At 44.1% G+C, this 21,752-nt stretch overlaps 2 protein-coding genes across 4 annotated transcripts in view; one reads left to right on the top strand and one right to left on the bottom strand.

Annotated features, from left to right (window-relative positions):
• Positions 1-11,923, top strand: part of CREB1 (cAMP responsive element binding protein 1) — a 39,956-nt gene extending 28,033 nt beyond the window's left edge. For both annotated transcript variants that reach the window (XM_077181293.1, XM_054636397.2), the window contains 3 exons: positions 878-1,060; positions 2,486-2,636; positions 5,501-11,923. In XM_077181293.1, coding sequence (XP_077037408.1) covers positions 878-1,060; positions 2,486-2,636; positions 5,501-5,645 — 479 coding nt within the window. In that variant the 3' untranslated portion in view covers positions 5,646-11,923. The remainder of the gene's footprint in view (positions 1-877; positions 1,061-2,485; positions 2,637-5,500) is intronic.
• Positions 11,924-15,974: 4,051 nt separating this feature from the next.
• On the bottom strand, positions 15,975-19,687 carry METTL21A (methyltransferase 21A, HSPA lysine). Of its 2 annotated transcripts, none has more exons than XM_054636563.2 (3): positions 18,783-19,085; positions 17,485-17,596; positions 15,975-16,454 (listed from the first exon to the last, which is right to left on the bottom strand). In XM_054636563.2, exons 1-3 carry the CDS (start codon positions 18,927-18,929, stop codon positions 16,057-16,059), a joined length of 657 nt encoding a protein of 218 aa, XP_054492538.1. In that variant the 5' UTR covers positions 18,930-19,085; the 3' UTR covers positions 15,975-16,056. The 2 variants fall into 2 exon arrangements, with proteins under 2 accessions (XP_054492538.1, XP_077037409.1); XM_077181294.1 differs by having other exon boundaries at positions 16,444-16,581; positions 18,783-19,687.
• Between the last annotated feature and the right edge of the window lie 2,065 nt (positions 19,688-21,752).

The following is a 21,752-nucleotide window of genomic DNA, read 5'->3' as shown; positions in this document are numbered from 1 at the left end:
CTAACCATACAGTAGGAGACATACAACACATAAAAAAGGGAGAAAGAGCTACTTGTTTATATCTGTCTGTTAAAATCTCTTTAAAATTTTGTATCTCTGTTTACTCCTTAACCCCTTTGCTTTGTACCCTGCTTAATTTTATTGAAATGGATGTGGTTAATTCTGATTCCTGTTATAACTGTACAATAACTGCATGTGCAGACACTTGAGGTTTTGGTGTGTCTGTATATAGGAACACAGTGGAATTCTGTGACTGAAAAGGGCTGATGGCCCAGTTTACCTGCATGACAGGATTGAGGGAAAGAAAGGAAAAAAACCAGCAAAGTTAAGACTGCCTGCACCAAACTGTACCTTTATGAATGATAAAACAGCTAGTAAGGGTCTGAGGAAGTTGTAGAGAAGGGGGAACACAATCAGAAGGAAAAAAAAGCCAAATGAAGAAGAAACTGAAACACAGGATGGATAGCACTAGCTGCAGAGGAGACTGAAGGGCATAAAGCACAGAAGATGAGAGTAATTTCAGATTAGAAGAAAAACTAAAGACTGAGAAAAATACCTAAACCAACCAAGAAGAAAATCTTAACAAATTAAAAAGTATTCCCTGGGAGTGGATTGTAGCTCTTCCATGTAATTATGTTTTATTAGAGAAACTAATCTGTATTTTAGCTGTGTGTTTTGGCCCTCACAAACATTTGAAAACTTACCTTTCAAAGGATGATTTCTTTCATGTACATTGAAGCCATGTGTCAGATTTCGGGGTGTGTAAGGGTTCAAAGGATTTAGCTTAGATCAGTATTCTTCCATACCTAGGTTTAATAATGTAAGTTAATGAGTGAATTAGTGTCTTAAATGCTGGATTGATTTTTTTGGTCTGCAGTTGCCATCACCCAAGGAGGAGCAATCCAGTTGTCTAACAACGGCACAGATGGAGTACAGGGTCTCCAGACGTTGACAATGACCAATGCAGCTGCAACCCAACCTGGCACCACCATTTTACAATATGCACAGACCACAGACGGACAGCAGATACTTGTACCCAGCAACCAGGTTGTTGTACAAGGTGAGAAACCTCACAGGCACTCACTCTGTGTAACATTTTCTCTGTGCAGATATAAGTTGCCAGCCTGACTCCTTCAAATGTGTCAGGAAACAGAATTAACAGCTTTGGCACATTTGGTACAAATTACTGAAATTCTGGACAAAGCTGTTTGTCATATTTTTGGAGCCTTTCCCTTTAGATTGGTAAAACCGTGGATATTTGAGGTTTAATATATTTATTTTTGCTTTTCCATGCTGTATTTCCTGAATTTTGTCCACACAATTTTTTTTAATATGTTCTGCAAAAACTAATACCACTTTAAGAGTTCTGAGTTCTCCCATATGTGCAACAATAGGAAGTTTCAAGCAAGCATTAATGACAGGAGAGAAGGATGTTTGATTCTTTCTAAAGGGACACTTTAATTTATTAGTAAATTTTCCCTTTTTTCAATTGCAAGTCATAATTTCTTCCTACTGTGAATTTTGTAAGTAGTCACTGAGTGAGTGACTCAATCAGTGAGTCTTGGAATCATAGAACAATTTAGGAGAGTGCATAAGTGATCATTTGGTCTAGCCCTCAACTTGGCAGAGCTACTTTTGCTTAGAGTAAGTTGTGGGGACCAATTGTATCAAAATACACACTTCGGTTTATTACAAAATTTTTATTGAAAATAGCAGAAGTGTACCCCTGCTTCTATTACTGTTAAGTAGTTGATTTGAAAGTTATCCAGTGAAGAGTTTACCAGGCATCAGTAAAAATGCATAGCAGAGAGGAGTACTGTTGTTGCACTCTTTGGGTTTTTGTGTTCTTAAGGTCATATGATTTCTTTAGGTGGTATTGTGGTTTTTTATGAGCTCAGGCAAAATTAACACACTCCTAAGATTAAAATTAATAAAGTAAAAGAAAGCCAGGACCTTGCTCATTTTAGAGAAGCAATAGAGTGCACTGTCCATCTCTTGTGGGAGTAAATGCTACATTTTTACACCTTTTTTTCTATGTTAGATACTTACACTTGCAGTTCCTCCTTTCCCAGGCAGATGTTTGGAGCATAGCTAGAAATAGTGACCCTGTCCTTCTCTTGAAATGCTAGAATTGCCCAAAAACCAGAGCAGTACAAAAAAAATATAATAAGGGAGAAAGAAGCACAGCTAAACTGCAAGACCAATCAAGTTACCAAGCACAAGTGAAGACTTCTCCAGCAGGAATGCCCAAAACCTTGCATATATGAATAAAGGGAGCCTGAGGTGGCAGTGGTGACCCAGATGATGGCTGTCCCTGCTGAGCTGTGGCCCGGGCTGCACGCTTAGAGAGATGGCTGGGTCACAGAGAGATGGCTGGGTCACTGTGTCAGGGAGAGGACAGGTAGGAGAGGTGAGCAGGTGCTCTCCACAGCACGTGTGACAGCACTGTCACTAGACTGATGTCCCGTTGCCTGTGTCCCTGCAGCTGCCTCAGGAGACGTGCAGACCTACCAGATCCGCACGGCGCCGACCAGCACCATTGCTCCAGGAGTGGTCATGGCGTCCTCGCCAGCGCTGCCCACCCAGCCGGCAGAGGAGGCTGCGCGCAAGAGGGAAGTGCGTCTGATGAAGAACAGGCACGTACCTTCACATCTCTGCTGCTGCCCAGGCAGCTCTGCACTGGCCCAGAGTGTCGAGTGCTGATCTTTCTTAGCCATACTATGAAATGCTTTATGAAGAATTTGCCTTTATTTAAAAATGCAAAGCAGAAATGCACATCTACTAATGCTGTGCGTTGCGACCGTGAAACCTTAAGTGAAGCATCAGACTTGTTCTGTGAGGTGTGTGAATTTGGTTGTTGCCGTAAGGAGAAAAGCACTTGGTGAGATACTTGTATGACTGCAGATATATTCTTACAAACACCAAGATATTCTTACAAACACCAAGATGCTTTTTTTGAGTTACTACATTCATGTGGTTACTTTGCTGGATTCTCTCCCTTGGCCTTGCTGCTGGCCCACGTGTGCTCCTCGTGAGTACTCTCTTGATTGTCTCACTTGTTCTTTTAGCCGCTTTGGGTTTTCTCCTCCAGGGGCTGAAAGGCTCAAGCAAAGGCTAAATGAGCAGCTATTCCCTTTGATTGAAGTCCTGTGGAGCCAGTAGTGGCAGCAGAGGGGCTAAAGAAAGGTAAAGACTTGATCCTGTAGGATCCAGTGTAAGCTTAGAGATGGGAGTGGGTGAAAGCAGCAAAGGAAGGGAGCTGTAGGGAGAAGTTGAGCTCCTGAAGTCTGTTGCTGTGGGAATGGGAAGGGGTGGGCCTGAACTGGCCCATCACACCAAGCTTGAACTCTTACCCATGGGCCACAGATTGAAACCTGTGTGTTCTACTGTGACACTGAGAACCCAGTGCTTCCCACCCTTCTGAGCAGGGGAAGCCCCCTGAAAACCTTGTTAACTTCATCTGTCAGTCTGAAAAAACTGATGTTGTGCAGGTTCATTTCTCTTCTGTAGGTTGCTGTGCTGTGAACATAATGGAAACTTGAGCAGACCCAGTGCTTATACAAGGGGCTTTAATGAAATAAATAATGCTGAACAGCAGAGGTCACTTTTTTAAAAGGTTTTTGTACAGAATGTCACCCATCTCCCTTTTTATATAGTTTTCTCGTACCAGTGAATAGTGGATATCACTCTTTCAGGCTCTGCATTTGAAAAAAAAATTAATTAGAATCACAGAATACCCTCATTTAGTCATCAGTCTTATTCCAGTAAAAGAAAGCTTTTGTGTTTGTGAAAGCCAAGAAAAACAATGGGGAATTACCCCACTTGAGTTAAATTGACAGCTTTTGCAACAGTATCATGATGCATGTGGTGCTTTTAGCCCGTCTGCTTAATAGATATTTGCAAATCTAAGCTCCATAGCAAAGTAGGGAAAAAGGATAGCGAGGCAGATGGTAAGGTGGTACTTACTGGAGGATTATAGTGTAAATATTCATAGATATTATTGTGCAAATTTTCTGTATAAATTTTACATCTTTAAAGCTGTGTTGTAATTCAGTAAAATTCTGGCTGTTCATAATAAACAACTAGCACACACAGACTTGAGGTGGCTTAATATACGTGGCCTAAAGGGAAAAAAAATCACAGAAAGAAAATGTTGTGACTCAAGGAGACTTGTTAGTAGTTTGCACTGGGAGGCACTTCCTGATCCCTTAGTACTTAATCTTTTGCTAACGGCCCAAAATTACTTAAATTCTAAATGTTACACATGGTTTACTGAAGCACTGCAGGCATGCGAAATTGTATTTGTGGGAGTGACAAATGGATTCCTGAGTCCTTTCAGGGCTTGCAGGCTATGTTTTCTTCATCCTGTCTCATTTGTGGAGCTGAATTTCAGAAATTACTTTTAGAGGCTTCTTATCAGTTAGGTCCTGGAATGCATTCTGTTTTTACAGCTCCTAATTATCTAATAAGGGGAGGAACTGGGTTCTGATTTGTCCTCTCATTTCCCAGAACACTGACTGTCTCACCAGTCTGTGCAGTGTTTGCAATGAAGGGGCACACAGACTCTTCTTTTTGGAACTGTTCTGCTTTGCACCTAAAGGTTCAGGGCAAATAAGTGTTTATTTCCCTGTGTCTGCAGAGTGCTGCTTGGACAAGGGGCACTGCAGGAGCAGAGCCCTCTGCCTGGGCTCCCATCTGCCCATGGCATTTAGCCTTGTGCTTGCTTTGCATGTTGGTGCCATTATATTGCTGTGCAGGGTAGTTCCTGCCTTGCTGTTCCTGCTTCAGGATGCTCAGCAGCACATTAATACCTTCTGGTATTTTTCACTGGTGGTCTTGGTATGTTACCAAGTTACCTACAGGCAGCTCACTCTTTACAAGCAAGACTTAGAAGTTTGACTGTCTTGAGGTCTGTTTTTGGCATAGCTGACAGGGACTAAAGAATGACATGTTTTTTTGTTTTTTATTTTTATTTGAGTCATTAATAGTATCATTGCAGTGATGCAGACATCATTATTAAAATGAAAGCATTGCTCAAGAGCAAATACATGATTGCTCTAAATACAGCACATTTTAACACTAGTTGATCCATCTTGTTGGACTGCTCAAAGGGAAAGGTTAAAGACTGTAAAAAGAATAAAAGATTATAATACAGTCAAATTATTGCAGCAGCATTTTACTCAGCCTAAAGGCTCCAATATGAATCCTGCAAGCAAAATTTTATCCCTGATTAGGAGCCTATGCTCACAATAATAATAATAATTTTACTGGTGCTGTCTTACTGGGATCTGTATGTTGAAATGATGCGTGGATCTTGAGTGTGTGTGATTTGTGAGGAGCAGTTGCTATGAACTCAGTGTTTTTTCTTCACTTGCATTTCTTAGCAATACCTCCATGTTCTGAAAATGGGAGTACTAGTAAAGGTTTGCCTGAAAGCAGTTAGGTAGCCCGTGTCTGCAAATGATTGTTCTGGATTTGAATGGCCTTTTTTGCTTTGCAGAGAGGCAGCACGTGAATGTCGCAGGAAGAAAAAGGAGTATGTGAAATGTCTAGAAAATCGAGTGGCTGTGCTTGAAAACCAAAACAAGACACTGATTGAGGAGTTGAAAGCACTTAAGGACCTTTACTGCCACAAATCAGATTAATTCTGGATTCTCATTTTCACTTGTCCAGGTGGGATAGAGACTGGTTCTGGTTATACCCAGAAAGACAAAGTAAACTTTTTATTTTCTAAACATTTCTTTTTTTCTATGCGCAAAACTGCCTGAAGCAACTACAGAATATACTTCATCTGTGCTTTGCATCAAACTGTGAATGTTCAAGTACTTGCCTCCACTTCTCCCCTTACAAGATGAATTTCATCATCAGTCTCAGCGTGAAGAAGAAGAACAGGCTTCTCTCGTCTCCCGATCCTCTTCAAGGAGTAGCAGTGGTCACTTGGGAAGTTACTGTGGGGAGGGTCCTTTTGTAAAGATGTCGAGAATTTGTGCTGAGCTCTTTCCATTGCCTTAGAGACAGAGCCACCCCAGCCTCTTGGTCCAGAGAGCAGTGGGCCACACAGGTGGAGCATGCGTGGTGCAATGAAGAAGCAGTGGTTGCCACACTGGTTTGACACGTTCCTGCTGAGCTGTACCAATACACGGCTGAGCAGCACGCCAGACCAAGGGCACCTCACTGCCACGTTCTTGGTGTGGAGAGAACAGACCTTCTTCAGACTAGCCCAGGAGGGGCTTTGATCTGCAATCTGTATTAAGCCCTCCCGGACTAGTAAAACCTTCTCCATACTTGAGAAACAAATGCATTGAAATGAGCTTCACTGGTCAGTTGTTGATTCTCATAGCTTATGTGTGCAAGTGCGTTCAGCGTTCTGAATGCACAGAAAACAGACGCCAACTTCACAGGATATAGGTTGGGAAATTATATTTGGATGGGAAAGAAAATTTTTTAGAAAGATGCAATCGTGATGTTCTGTAAACAGTCACATAGTAAACAAGGGTAACGCATTAAATCACTACCTATTTGTATGCAGAACAACTAAGCAGTTGAAGCATAGCCAACTCCACTTGAGTTACTCCCTGAAGTATGGTCTGTGTCCCAAGTCCTCTCAAGCAATGAGGTTGTTTTTATTTCCCTACCACTGTCTTATGCAATGGAAATTATTGTGCTCAGTAGGAATATCAGCCTGGTTTGCTAAATTCTTTTTTGAACTTTGAGGCTGCCTTCTATACATAAATTAAATTTCAGTATAACTACTAGGACAACCTCAAATATTCAAGAGGACTTCAAACACGAATATTCCAACTCTTGCTTTGAAAGGGAAAATACTGATTATTTGAACCTGGCCAGATTAGCTAAACTCTTAATTTATTTGGGATATTTTTTCATGGAAAGGGTCAGATTTACTGAGTAATCTATTCCTGCAACTAAAATTACTTGCTTGCCTCAGATGTTTGCAAGATCAGGTTTTTTTCTGTGCACTGAGGAACTGTGGTCTTTCCCAGATTTATGGTGTTAAAAAAGGTAGTTCATATTTAAAAAAAATTCTGTACTAAGCATTAGGACTTTAAAAGAATCATGCTCAAAAAGAACCAGAAAAGATCATCAAGAAGTTGTCAAAATGAATGTGTCCAAAAGAATCATGTGTGGTTTGTGTACTGGCCCTCTGAAGCCAGTCTCTCACTGCGTTAACTCGGGTCATTTGATGGAGTAAGTTTACTTTGTGCTTCTGGTCAAACTTTTATGTATAGAAATGTATGGATGAGGCTCTGGTCTATACCAATGCCTTGCCTAGCAGAGTATTAGCTAATATTTTTTCCCATTCACTCTATATCTTTTTAAGATAAATTTCACACACAGGCTTCTAAAATCAGTTGTACAATCAGTGTGACATAAGGAAAATACTTGGAAGACTCTGGGCAGTTGAGTCTCAAACACCTAAGCAGTATTAAAAGATTTCTCATTTGAGGGGCATTCAGTTTCCAAGAGACTTAATTTAAAAGGAGCAGGGTTAAACTTACAGCATTATTGTTACATCTAGAGTTATCAAGAATTTCAAATTACACTTGTATTTCAAGAAAAAAACATAAGCATCAGAAATATGAAATAATTCACTTTCACAAGTTTTGTGGGTGTTTATAAACAGTCTATTTTTATCTGCCATAGAGAGTTGATTTTTTTGTTTTTATTTAATGGGAGATGAATATATTAGTTTAGCAGTGCAAATTTAAAGACCCTAAGTTCTCAGCAGTGCTTTTATAAAAACTGATTCTTAAAATCAGCGAATACAAATACATAAAACGGTTACATTTTCCACAACGAGTACAGAAGTAGAAATGTTGTAATACAGGAGTCATTCTTGTAAAGCATGAAGCTCATGGTGGCCTCATTTGCAGTTACATGGAATGGTTCCTGCAGCTTTGAGGAACACAGAAAAAGCTGTATATGCCCACATTAAGGCTGTTCTGTTTGCAAAAACTGTGAGGTTTTGCTCTGAGAGCTGTGTCTAGTGGGTAATGAACACTGTTCAGAGCTTGCTGGTAATCACTGGGCACAAAGCCTGGGGGCTGAATGGGCATGGGAGCCTAAAACAGTGCCCAGGTGGGCTTCTCCTAACACACAGTTTGTGCAAACTTGTGTGGCAGTGAGAGGAGAACTGTGTTACCCGTTTGTCTGTGTGTGGTCTGCAAGTGGCCTGTCATGGTTTTAGCCTAGACTTCATTAGCAAATAAAGTTCCACTGAGAAAAGGAATGTAATTCAAAGTACATAGGGGTCTGCAAGAATCTTTATTTTTATTTATGCTGCACTGAGGATTATGGGACACAAATTTATTTAATGAAAATTATAGATTACAATAATAAAAAATGTATTAGACCAAGTACAGGGCTGGCTAGGCTACCCATACATGCTTTACTATTCATATTGACCCAAAAAGGGAAAGAATATGACACAGGAATCCATTCCTATGTTATTTACCAAGTAGTGAGGTTGGGGTGATAAGCTTCTATAAACTAAGGCCATTTGGAAGTAGGATGGAAATGATGCTGACAAGGGGGAGGTAGGATTAGTTTTATATCTCACGGTTGTGAGTTTTCGAGAACTGATAGACTCTTTTACCTGAAGAGAGGGTTAGAAAGGGCTAGATCCGTTACGTTCATAATAAACAAGAATTGGTTTGAAATATAATTTTTGTAATGTCATTATTTTGCAAAACAACAGCACCAATCAGGCAGTTAAGATATTGTCAAAGGTGCTCTTTTAATTTAGATATTCTTGGAAAATACATATGTATAATATATGTACATATATATATATACACACAGTATATAATCTACAGCTCTGAGAGCTTTTAAGTCAGGAATGCTGAGTATTATAGTATATGGAGGTCAGAAAAAGAATTTTTACTTTTCTGTGTGTCTGGGTGTGTGTGGATGTGCGTGTGTGTGTGTGAAAGCTTCCCCTCACCCCAGTAGCTCTGGGCTGCGTTATTCTAGCTCTTAATTACTGATTTGTTTTGTGCTGTCTCTCAGTTACCCATTTTCAAGAATTTTATTTCATCTTTCGTGGCTTTTGTGAAGTTTGTTTTTTATTGATGAAGATTTTTGAAATTATGTAAACAGTTTGTTTTACAACCACCACCACCCAGAGTAATTCACTTCTGTGCTTTTTTTCTCTTTGGCAGCTATATATCAAAGGCAAAACATTTGGAAAGGTTGTTAAGGTGTTATATTCTAAAGGAACCACTGGTAAGACTTCTGTTTTCCTCCTGGAGTAGTGGTGATGCATTCTTCCTTAGGCAGCAATTTCACCAGCACTGGGTAGTTGCCGGCACCGTTGCTTGTATTTGAAAGCACAATTTTAGCCTGTTGTGCTCATCAGGACTGCTCAGACACTGTAGTTCTGGCTAGCCTGGAGCTGGCATTTGCATTGGAGATCACTGTCTTCTCTGGTACTTGTACATTGGTCAGAAAATCGGTGGGGTGTTTGGAATCATTAAGAGGCTCAGGAAAAAAAAAGAAAAAAGATTTAATAAGGAAAAACAGCCCTGATAGTTTCTGACCTAAATTTGTACCACAGGTTGCTTTATTTAAATCTGGGCTTCCAGTAAACTGCAGCAGCAACTAGTCATATGTTAGTGAAAACTGGCACCTGCTTTTTTATTTTGTTTATTCATTTATGACAGACAGTGCTTTTTGTGGTTTAAAGACAAATCCACCCATCAAAGCAAGTTCAATATCAGTGGTTGCAAATCTATGATAGTTCATAGAGGATTTAATTGATTTTCTAAGACCTTGTTTTTATTGTAATTTTTTTACCCTGAAGCCTAGTTAGTGATGTAACATTTGCCAATGATCCAACCAAAAGGTCATGTATTTATTTTTGTTACATTATGTTCTTTGTAAATGTTTAATTAAAATGTGCACTTTTAAAGAAAAAAACAACAAACAAAACAGAGAAAGAAAAATTAGGGTCAATTTGGTTTGCCTGAGAAGATTACTGGCATAATTGTTGTGATCCTGCTGCCTGCACATAATTCACTCCTCCACAGCAGTTGGCTCCTTGGCTAATTGAAGTTGCAGATCAGCACCTGGTGCCCAGCAGGCATTGCTGCTGAAGGGCAGGAGAGCTGAGGGGCAGGAATCAAACGTGTGGTGTCTGGAGCAGTATGTAGAGGATGGATGTGAAATTATTTTTAGAGTAGAACTAGTTCAGTGATCCCATGTGGGAAAGGGAGGTTAATTTGGAAGGAAAGCTGAACTATTTTTCAGCCACTTTATTCCCCTTTTCTTAATTTGAGATTTGTCTGCGGATTTTACAAGCTGCATTCCAAGAAAATTAATCAAAAGGCTTTCCAGTAATTTGACACCAGGAAGTAAAGGTACATTGACAACGTGTCACCTTGCTTGAAAAGAAAAGCACAGCACAACCACCTTTCTTTAGCAGGAATGATCATAATTTAACCCTGAAGTCTGTCATTATGAGCAGGTTTTAAAAAGCATACAGTACATTGATGGTTCTCTGTTGTCTGCCTGGGAACTCATTTTTTCTGAGCTGTGTAATTTGCTAGCTGATTTTATAAAAGCCTGAATGTATCCTGAAGCTCAGTTGGTCTGGAAGGAGCCAGACTGGTGAAGAGAGGGTGCTGAAATCCACCTTCTGTGTGCTTGTGGCAGGTTCAGGTCTGTGGATAGATAGACTTAAGTGTGTGAATCTTTGGGGAAAAGGGACCAGATCCAGGCGGTGTAAAGAGGGTTTGCATTTCAAGTGTTTTGCCTTGGAATGTGTTTTTAAAATGTATTTAAGCTGTGGCCTGCAGAGAGATGTGCTTGGGCTAGTTGGGATAGCACAAATTGAAGGGAGTGACCTGTTTGCTTTCTGGCCCTGCAGTGCAGGTTTGTGACTTGCTGTGTGCTGAGTTCGGGGCTGCTTTCAGCAGGAGGGGCGGGAGCAGGCAGCTGTCCTCGGGAGCTGTGTGCTGGCAGGGAAAGGGCCAGGGGCAGGCTGGCATGACCCATGGCTGGCACACTCCATAAGCTGAGCATTACTGCACTCAGGACTCGAGCAGTTCACTCAGCCTCAGCTGCATATTCCTGTAAATTAGGGGATAGCTGAGTGAGAACATGGGGATGGCAGGCCTTGAGCCAGTTGCTTATCTGGAAATGGCCACTCTTAACAACTGAGGATGTTTGGGTGCTCTCCACAAGTTGTGTTTTTATCCAGGTGCCACTCCATTTTTTGTGTGTTGAATTACATTTATTTATATTAAAAGCTTAATTTTAAAACGTTCTACAACTTCAAGTTTAAATGAGATTTATAACTGTGCTGCTTATAATGGACTTGTTGGGATGGGAACAGGACAAGAAGAGGTGCTAGTTGGCAGCCAGCCCCTCCACAGACTTTTTCCACAGATTGGTTGTTCACTTCAGAAATTGGTTGTTTCTACTCTGGATTTATAATTTGAAATTGTTTTGAGGCAATGTTTTTCAGGGAAGCTTCCAGAGCGAGGGTATTATTCTCCCTTTGTAGTGTAAGCTGGAAAGAGTATGTTCACCTCATCTGCATTTCTGATTCTTCACCCAAACCATGTCAGCACAGAACAGGGTATTTGAGCTTGACTCCCACATATTTGTGGAAGTTAAAAAGACTAAATGAAAATCCATCACTGGGGGAAAATAAAGGCTTTTTTACATCTCCCCAAAAATCTAGAAACATCCCTGTTGTGTTTTTTTTTCTTTTTTTTTCTTTTTTTTTTTGTGCTTTATCTGTGTTTAAAAGGAATTGTACTGGGTTATAATGCATTTTATTAACACTATGTACATATTAGCTGCTTTGTGTTTCAGAATGGTAGTAATTGCTTTGTATATTAAAGTGATTCTTGTGAATTTGTGAATTATTGTCATAAAGAAGTGCTTTTTCTTACTGTAACCTTTGTGGTATAAACTGTCATAACTCCCTTTTTACACAAACATTTATGTGCAGTCACATAAACATGCTTTAAAAAACTCTACAAAGTCTCTTTTTTGAGCAGGGTGTTCCATTTACTCTAATTTAATTTAGTGGCAAATGGCAGCTAGAAGAATATGGGAAAAGGTAGTCTATGGTATCATCTCAATCTGTGCCCTGCCCTAAGTATTCATAAAGTATTCTCCCCAGAGAGAAGGCTGTTTTTAATCTTAATTGGATTAGATTAGTTAGAGGTTAAGTCCTGAAAAGCGAAGTTTCTCTTCCTCCTGATATTTTTAAACCTGTTTTCCAGTACCCATTCTGGTGGCAGTTCTGTTGTTTAACAATGTTTGAAAAGCTTATGCCTTTCACAGTTTAAATATGCTGCATGTCTCACTTTTAGGCATTCCTGTAAACCATGTACTACTGGTCTTGAGAACAGAACAGAAACAGAAGGCAGCAAACACTGCAAGGATCACAGCCCTATTATGTAATCTGCTAGGCTGGATCCAAACACTGGGATGGAAGCCAGGAGAACAAATTCAGCACTGAGGTAAACACACCTCCAGTGAAGTCAAGGGGAAGCAGTAAGGTCAGCTCATTACAGCTGGGATTTTCTAGTTTTTATAATACCATTCACATTCTTGCTCAGAAAAATCTACAGTAATGTGAGAGAATCCCAAACAGGGTTAGTCCCTGAGATAAAAATGCACTTTGGCTTGAATTTTGCACTGAAAAGAACTGGGTAACACAGATCCCTGTGTAGTCAGCTATGTATCTTAATGTCAGTCAAACATTACCTTGGCTGCAATGACATTTCAGAAAAGCTTGTTCTCTTGCACATGTTTCAGGGATGGTTTCTCAGTGTCACAGCATGGTTGTGTCTTACTTGGTTGCTCCCCTGTGGCTTGGACCCACTCCCTAGAGCGAGTGAATTTCTCAGGAGACTCTTTGTGCATTGCCCCACTACTCAGGGATGCATGCCAAACACATCCTTCTACAGATGAGCTCAGATCACCTGTTACAAAACAGGATCAGTGCAATGGAACCACCCAAAGGAGTGGGATTCTCTAGTGCTGGGATGAACAGGGTGACCGAAAGTGCTTGGGCAGGGTGTTGGTATAATTGCCAAACAGCTGCTGGCAACAGCTGTTGTCATGCATCATCTCATAGTAGAGCAGGAGCTCCGGTGGGACCCGTGGGCTGGGAGTTTGCAGGTGTCCCTGCCGAGGGCTGCTCCCTATGCTCCTCACCAGCCCTTACACTCTGCTGCTTGTCCTGCACGCCTGGCGTGATTCTCTTGCAGCCTGACTCACTGCTGACCTCTCCCTGAAGGTAAGTGGGTGGGAACACACGGTGAAGCCAGCCTGGGACAACAGAAGGCAGCACTCCCTGCCTGGTGCACGTGGGTGTCAGCACTGCCCAGGAGGATGGACTGGGCTTTCAGCTGAGCTACATTCTCACTGCTGATGCCTGCCCCTAAACACTGTAGCTTTAAATGCAGCCACAGCTGACATGCACATGGCTGTGGCCTAACTGCAGTATTCCTGCAGTATTCCTAAGTCTAACAGGACATGTGCCCCAGTGGCAGTCAGAGGAGAAGGTGTCCCCTTGAGGGATGCCACTTGCTGGGCTGGCGAGGGGCCACCAAGAGCTCTGCAGGTCAGGGGCAAGGCACTCACCTGAGCTGCCAGTGCCATCTCGTGCTTTTCCCCAGTTATTTATGGGCAGTAGCATCACTGCAGCCTTCAAGCACACTCCCTTGGGCGTGCATGCAGCTGCTGTGTAACAGCAGCACAGAGAAAGGAGCTAAGCCCAGTCTCCACTGGCACGTCCCTGCTCTGGCAGGATGGCTGTGGGCTGTAACACCAGCAATGGGGTATCTGACACTGAAAACTTAACTATTAGATGGAATTAAACTGCACTGGTTTAAAAGTACAAAACTGTTTCTATCGCCAAAGCAAGGCCTGGGGCAAAACCTCCTTCTTAGAAGTGTGCATGTTGCTGTACCAGCCTTTATTCTGTGCTTTATTCTGTGCTATTTAAGCAGAATTTTTAGCATGTTCCTGCTATGGCAACAGTGCAAGCTGCTATGGCTGTCAGTGCTGCAAGCTCCAGCCTCTTGCAAGGGCCCAGCACTGCCAGGCTTTTCCCACAGTAAAGTTCCCCTGGGCACTCATGAGCCCAGGCACCAGCGCACTGCTTTCTGCCAGCTCCAGCCCAAGGGGAGCCTGAGCCACACATGAGCCTAATGGCTACTCCCAGGTGAGTCTGGAGACAAGGATACACCAGTGGGAAGGAAGAGGAGAGGTGAGAACTTACAGCCACACTTCCAAAACTAGAGCCAGAGAGAGGGGGGAGAGCTCATAATTCTTTTCAACCACTGCTCACCCCGCTGAGAGGACAGAAGGAGCTACACCTGGCACATGAGAGCTCATCTCATGATCTGTTTTCAATTAAAGGTGCTGTCTTCCTTCCCCCAAACTGACTCCAACTCCAGTTTCAGGCTGCGCATTCCCAGCCAGCTGCCTAAGCACTGTTTTAGTGACACCATGTGGCTTCTGAGGATACTGTTACAGCAAGTGTTCCAGAGCAGCAACTCCCAGACGGGTCCCAAGGCAAGCAAGGAACTTCGCTGAAAACATGCAAGAGATGTGCCAGGGATGAAACACAAACCTTAATGACAAATGAGTCATTTCCACATTACAGTCAGCACAGCACTTCTGGACCACCGACCAGGAACTATGATGGAAGCAAAAGTGACAAAAACTTCCAAAATGCCCATGGCCCAAAGCTGCTTTGTTCTGCTAAGCCGTTTGCTGTTGCCAGTGCCAAATACCTACACATGCTCAAAGTCTGAGCCTGACCTGAGGCTTTTTGAGTTTAAGTTTAAAGCAAAAAAAAGTTCCACATCCACACACAAAAAAAAGGGTACTAAAGCAATTCCTGCGTTTAGAGGTGTAGCTGTCTTCTGTTAGCCATTATTTTCATCAATTTCATTCTTCCACCACTAGAAAGAGAAGGAAGGCTGCTGCTGGTGTGAGATGGATTCCCAGATCTTGTGGGATAAACACACAGATGTGTTTTACAAGCTCAAGGCATGAAATCTGTTGCTTGGAGCAGTGTCTTAACTACCACTGTGCACTGAAAGCACTCTGAAACCTAGACACTGCCCCAAGGTCCCAAGTAATTCAAGAGTAAGTACTTCCCCTGCTGCAAAGACTTTACAGAGCACCCTCCTGCCCTAAGTAACAGCCCTCAGAGAGAGAGGGAGCACAAACAAAGGCACAAAGTAGAACATTACCTAGTGGTACTTTGAGAGTCAAGGGCTGATTTGATATTTTAAGAACAGCTTGAGTTTCCTTGTTGCACTTTCCCAGCGGCACATGTGCACATGTATCTCCTCCAAGGAGCCTTGATCTGTATGAGGCAGACTTGTTAGGGACAACTCAGAAACCACAACTGCTTCAGTACTGCAGGTGTAGCCCACTCATTTGCACATCAGGTTAAAATAACACTGATTTTTAAGCTGGCTTACTTGGCAACCCCTGTTCCCAAGGCCCCTCCAGATTTTGGTCTTTGTTTCACTGTGCCTCCTCAACGCAGCAGTGACAGCAAAAGAACAACTTTATAGCATCTGCCTTTGGTTCTTTTTGCCTTTTAAGTGGTTTCTTTTACCACGACTTCTAAGATGCAGAAGTCCTGAAGAGTTAAAGCACTTAGAGCTGGAGCATTAGCTTTTATTTCGTCCTACTTTTATTTCATCCTACTCTCCTACTTTTCTAGAGTTAAGGAAGTGATAAAGGGAAAAAAACCAATTGTAATCTCTTTAAATTTCCCCCAGAAGTTAAATATCGTTTGATTTCAGACAAAAGACCTTTTGATATAACAATTTTGATGTTGGATATGACTCTATTCAGATATGAAGCAGAGATTCAATATGCAGAACAGAGGTACAATCCTTGCTGTATGAGACCCAGTGATCAGACAAGACTATCAGAACAAGAAGCCAGTGAAATAACACAACTGCAACTTCATGCTTAGGAACAAGTGTATTGAGTAGAAACAAAGGGGAGAATTGAACAGCATCAGTGGCTTATTAACAAAGCAGAGAGTCACAAGTCATCCTTGCGACTACCCCTCTGTGCTTTGTAGATATGAACATCCTTGCTGGAATCATAGTGGACCTCAGACACAGAGAAACGCTCTCTCAGCATCCTCAAGAACTTGAGGTCGCGCTCATAGCGGATGCGGCAGGAGAGGAGAATCACTGTCTGCTCCGAGCACAGGTGCTCCAGCGTCTGCAGCAGTTCTGCAAATGTTTCTTCCAGATAAACAATGTCTGCACCCAGGATTAAGTCAAATGCTCCTGGAGAGAAGTTATCCAGGTCTTTTCCCCACGTCAGCTCCTTCACCACCGCTCTGGGACGGAGTTCAGGGGGTAAGTTCGCCTGCACGTTTGACTCCAGGAGCTCCAGTGCAGCTGCTCTGTCTGTGATGGTAACTTGGGCACCTAAGGGGACAGGAGGGCATGGCTCACACTCACAATCCACATCCCTCAATGCAGCATGTGGAATACAATGCTTAACTCCAGCAGGCTCCTTAGGTCCTGTTAAACATTAACAGCTCCCCTGAGCTGCCTGATTAAAAACAAACAAATAAAAGAACAAAATAAGCTAAACCCCCCTGTCTAGAGACATCCTACCCTTCATCAGTCACTTAAGAGTATAAAGTGTATTCTATGTGAAGATTAAGTTGGGTAGGGAAAAAAACATATTTTCTGGTGCTTTTTCTTAATGCATGAAAATCAAGGAGTTACTTTTGGCCTTTCTATATGCGACAAAAGAATAAATTACAGGGGGTGTTACAATGAACCTGCTCCAATTCCAGATTTTTCTGTAGGAGAGAGGCAGCTAGAGAGCGTCTTTCATAGGTCAGACAAAAGTTATGCCTGTATGATTTTTCATGGCATGACTGTTTTGTCAAACTGTTTTCTTTCTATGATTTCAATAGGCACCTTTCACAGCCACTAGAGCTCTGAATTACAAAGTTAACCTGGGAAAGATTGCACAAATTTAACATAGTACCCAGTTCCTGCTTCATCCACAGACAGATCAGCAGCAAATCACTTCATTTCTCCATGCCCTGTGTGCAAGACAGGCTAATGAAAGGCTTATGCAAGCTCGGAGAGTGGTTTCTGCCTGTAGCTTTATCTGCATGGGAGGACAAGGGGAAGAGGGGAAGCACAGCTCTTGTCCCTGGGGAGAATAGCTGCAGAGCTGAATGCTGCTGAGCTGCCTGCCATGGCAACAGGCGGCAGCCTCAACAGGCTCCCGCCACAAAGTAAACTGCAGGGGCACCATCGCTACAACAAATACCCAGCAGGCTCTGAATCTAACAAGGAAGGAAGATGACTCAGTGAACCATCACAGCTCACACGTGCAGCTTTGGTGCTCACTTCTACACCAGGCATGTACATGTAAAAGAGCTAGTTTTACTACAGTTGTGATATGCTTTAAAAGAGACAACAAAAAAGCCCTTACCTAGTAACGTGACCACTATTCCCAGCAATCCAGTTCCAGCTCCCAGCTCAATCACAGACCGATCCCTGAGATCAATGCCTTCCATCTCCAGATAAGCACACAGAATAACAGCCTAAGCCAAGAGAGAAGGGCGATTAGGCACAGGGTTTCTGGTTTAACCTGAGAGAGAAGGTTATGTGATGGGTCAGGTGCTTCAGGTCTGCAGCAAACTTTGTTCAGCACTTCTCCACCTCCTGGGTGCACCCGTAGTCTTTTCATGCTTTATGGAAGTTTTTTTATGGAGTTTTATGTAAGACTCCTACTGGCAAAAGGAAAAAAGAGCCACAGAGGTTACAGCTTGGATGTGGTAACTGCTCCATGAATCTCCAAACATAACAGGAGGTAGAAAGAGTTGTATTTGGAAAGGAAAAGTTGCATTGGAAAGGATACAATTATTGTATCTGGAAAAAATTTCCTCAAAGGAAGTTTGAGGGCTTGTCAAATACTAGCAAATGAACCCAGTAATGCAAAAGTCCAGAATAAGGTTTCATAGTAGCTTGTATGATATTTCAAAAGGTTTCTGCACAACACTGGTATGCCATCAGAAAGAACACAGGGAAAGTAAACTAATGACACTTCTAGCTGGTTGTATACAGCATATTATATGTTATATAGATCTTGAGAAGGACCTCCCCCACAGCAAGTTCTGTCAAAGCTGGTGTCCAGAAAGATCAGCAAGCCGGTACACCAATTCATTTGGGAAGTTTTCTAAAAATGCTACACTTCTGCTTTTAAACTAGAGGTAAAAGTGCAATCTGTGTGTGGACTGAAATCCACCCCGATGGGAAGCCCTTGGATTCCTGCAGTGATGCTGTGAGCAACTGTGCTGTGGCCTTGGATCCACCACAAACCCCTGTGTTTTGGACGGTTCTTATCCCCAAGATAAAGCCTATCAGCAGCCCCGCTTGAGGCTACAAGCAGTGGGATCTATACTGTGCTCTGAAAGGTGCCAAGCTAACACCACCAGCCACTGTAAAGAAAGAGGTGAGAGTTATCCGGAATATTTCCTGTATTGGGCACTGGCTATGCAGGGGTTGGGTGGTGCATCTCTCTTGCATTCCTGCAGGATCTCTTATGGGGGAAGAGGGAAAAGTAAAGCACAGTTTAACATGTTCTATCCTAACATTAAAAAAAAAAAATTAAAAGCCTTCCCTTTACAATTCTACGGTAAATAATTTTCTACGGTGAATCTGAAAGCTCGGCAAGAGCCACGGGAAGCCACGAAGAGCGGAAAGGCTGCGCTTGCCATGAACACCTACCGCGTCCCAGACCACGGCCGCCACCCCCAGGCGCCGCCAGTCCTGCTGGAGGCGGATGGTGCGGCTGGCGAAGTGGAAGGTGGCCCAAGGGCTGTGCAGCTGCCGCGCTGTCCAGCCGCCTCCCTCCTCGTAGGGCACCAAGGCCATCCCGCCGCCGGCTCGGCGCGGCCCCAAGCCCGGGCTCAGCGCGGCCCCGGCCGCCGGGCAGGCCCTGCCCGAGCTCCGCGCCGCGGGCAGGAGAGCCCCGGGGCCGCCGCGGGGACAGGCCCGGCCCCCCGGCCCGGCCCGCCTGCTCCGCCCGCGCCGCGGCCCCGGGGCCGCCTCTGCGCAGCGCCCGAGCGGGAGCGGCTGCGCTCAGCCGCCGAGGCAGGGCGGTCACTGCTCGGGTACGCGGGGCTGGGCTGGGCTGGAAGGGCCCCGGAGCGGTGCTGCCCCCCGGCCGCGGCGGGAGCGGGGGGCCAAGGCGGCGGGGAGGCTGTGCCGCGGCCGGGGGCGCGGGGAGGGCCCCGGGGCGGCCCGAGGGGAGCAGCGCCGCGCTGCCTGCTGCGGGAGGCCGGGCCCGCAGGGGCTCCTCGCCTGCTCACGGCCGCTGCCACGCGGAAAGGTCCGGGGAGAAAGGCCCCACGGCCGCGGGACATTGTCAGCTGTCCCTGCAGCCTCCCTGCGGTTCCAGCCTTGGGCTTTTGCTTCGGGGGGTTGGAAGGCAGTGCCCGGGAAAGGCATTTGTGCAGCGCAGCGAGCCCCGTCCTCCATTGCCGGCACGAAATCTCCGCAAGGGCTCATCCCAGCCTGGAAGCGCCCCCTCAGTCGCTGGGTACCCAGCGCAGGCACAGCAGTTCTGATCTCAGTCGAGCTCCGACCAAGGCAGCAGAGCCAGGGCTGCTCTCGGCTGGCCGTGTGGCAGAAACGCTCCCCGGCGCTGTTTGTGCAGCAGTGTTTCTTCACCTTTGGCTCCATTTAATCTCTTGTTTGGCAAAACAACACAGTGCTCCTCTCCTGTGTTACTTGAACTAGCTCCAAAGACTGCTAAAGGCCATGGGAGGGCCGGGGAAGTGTCCTGGCAGCTCTCATGCTCTGGCTGCCTGGAGGCACTGCTGCAGGAGCCCCACAGAAAGGCACAGTGCCTGCAGCCACCTCCTGAGCCCCGAGAGGAGCACGGGGCAGCACAGGCAGGGGACACATCTCCTCTCCCCCATCTCCAGTGGCTCCTGAACCCCGAGAGGAGCAGGGGACACATCTTCCCTGCCCCATCTCCAGTGGCTCTGTGCCATGACAGCTCCCGGTGACACCACTGATAAGGCAAGGCCGGCCCCTCGGAGGTCGGGACCATAACCAGCTCCAGGAAACGTCCTCTCTCTTTCCCACAGGGACCAGCAATCTATCTGGCAGTCAAAGGCAAATGTGATTACATCTAAAAATGTCAATTTCAACAGAGTGGCTCAAGATTCGTGAAAACCTCTATGGAGGATCATTACAGGTTGCACAGGGGTAACAGTGAGTAAAGCTTGTTTTTAGGGTTCTGCTCCTGTAGGAGAATGGAACCCAAAATTTCACTTGCCCCAAACCAGTCCATACTTGTCTTATGGCAACTCAGACTTCTTCCTATAAACATGCCAGAACAGGTGTGATGATTCAGTTTTCTGTGGTTTTATGTCCTAAAGTGCTGGTCCCTTGCCACTATTCCTGCTTTTGAGAGTTTGAAATTGCTTGCGCTATTATCTAGATTATTTTTTTAATTATTTATATAGGCAGTGTGGGAAAAAAAGCAATGAGAGTCATTACATTTGAAACAAGAACTCTGAATGACTTTTTGTGTCACCTACATTCTGCCTAAACTACATCAGCAGGCAAATAGAGGGAAACTCCCAAATGGCAGAAAGCTTCAACCTCCACCTCCTGCACCATATGCCAGCCCTGGGATCTCCAACCAGAATATGGAAGAGTGTGGCAGGGCTCCAGTGCTCCCAGCTGCCTCCTTTCTGTCCCCATATGAGTTTTCTTCACCTGCAGTATTTCATAAGAGCAAGTGTCTAGCTGAATAGCAACTAGAGTAAAAAAAGGCTGCCTGTGAAAATGTATTGTTCCCAAAGATGACAATGCAGTGAGTGCTTTTATCCCAATAATGTGATTTTATTAGTCAGATATCCCTGAATATCTCAGGATTGCAGCAGGTTCTCTACCAATCCTGCCCTGCTTCCCAGAAATATTTCCCCTTCTTCCCTGACAAAGTTGCTCTGGCACTGACTTCCATGAGCCTTAGACAGAAGATGAGAAATTACTTTCCAGATCATAACTGGGTAGTGAAGCTGTTAAGAAAGAAGCAAGTCCCCTAGAAGTTCAGTAAGGGCCCTGATCCCCCATATTCATTCTGAGCCTATGTTTACCTTCTCTTCATTTTTCCACATCCATTTTCTAAGAAATTAGAGTACCTGGGTTTTACAGTGGCAGAGGGACACACTTGGTTTCTTCTACCTTTCCTGACAGTAGAAGGATAAGAAGAACACAACAACGCAGAATTGTGCCTAAAACAGATATCCAGAGCTGGAATGCCTTTCTCCCAGCAGGGCTAAAGCTCAGCACAGCAGTGCAGTGGTGAGAACATAGCCTGGTTTGGCTTTTGAGCACAGCAGAGGGCTGTAAGGACACCTAAGCTGCAGGTAATCTTGTGAAGTAGGAAACAGCTGATTTTAAGGTAAGCAAGAATGATTTAAAGTATGAAGAAACACCGATTCAAGTCCATTCTTACCTCATTCAACCACTTGATAAAGCAGGCATAATGTAGCCAATTATGAGTAAATCCCACCACCTCGGATTTGGGTAAGCTGCTCGGGGTGATTAAGAAAATGTGTTTAAGCGCAGTGGTCCTTGAAATACTTAAAAGATCAAAGAACAAAGTAGGTAAGGTAGAAATGAGTACAAATTATTTTGAATCTATACTAATATAACTCTCTTACTGCAATCTTCTCTTTG

This window comes from Agelaius phoeniceus, chromosome 7 (assembly GCF_051311805.1).
Source record: "Agelaius phoeniceus isolate bAgePho1 chromosome 7, bAgePho1.hap1, whole genome shotgun sequence".
Lineage (NCBI taxonomy): Eukaryota > Metazoa > Chordata > Aves > Passeriformes > Icteridae > Agelaius > Agelaius phoeniceus.
The sequence above is the reverse complement of the archived record's forward strand: the minus strand, read 5'-3'. Positions and strand labels throughout refer to the sequence as shown.

What these genes read in the sequence shown, in the direction of transcription:
- METTL21A (XM_054636563.2), bottom strand. Translation starts at nt 18,929, where the DNA reads ATGGCCTTGGTGCCCTACGAGGAGGGAGGCGGCTGGACAGCGCGGCAG. An exon ending in CGGCCGTGGTCTGGGACGCG is followed by an intron (nt 17,597 to 18,782) that starts GTAGGTGTTCAT and finishes CTCTTGGCTTAG; the next exon opens with GCTGTTATTCTGTGTGCTTA. An exon ending in AATAGTGGTCACGTTACTAG is followed by an intron (nt 16,455 to 17,484) that starts GTAAGGGCTTTT and finishes CTGTCCCCTTAG; the next exon opens with GTGCCCAAGTTACCATCACA.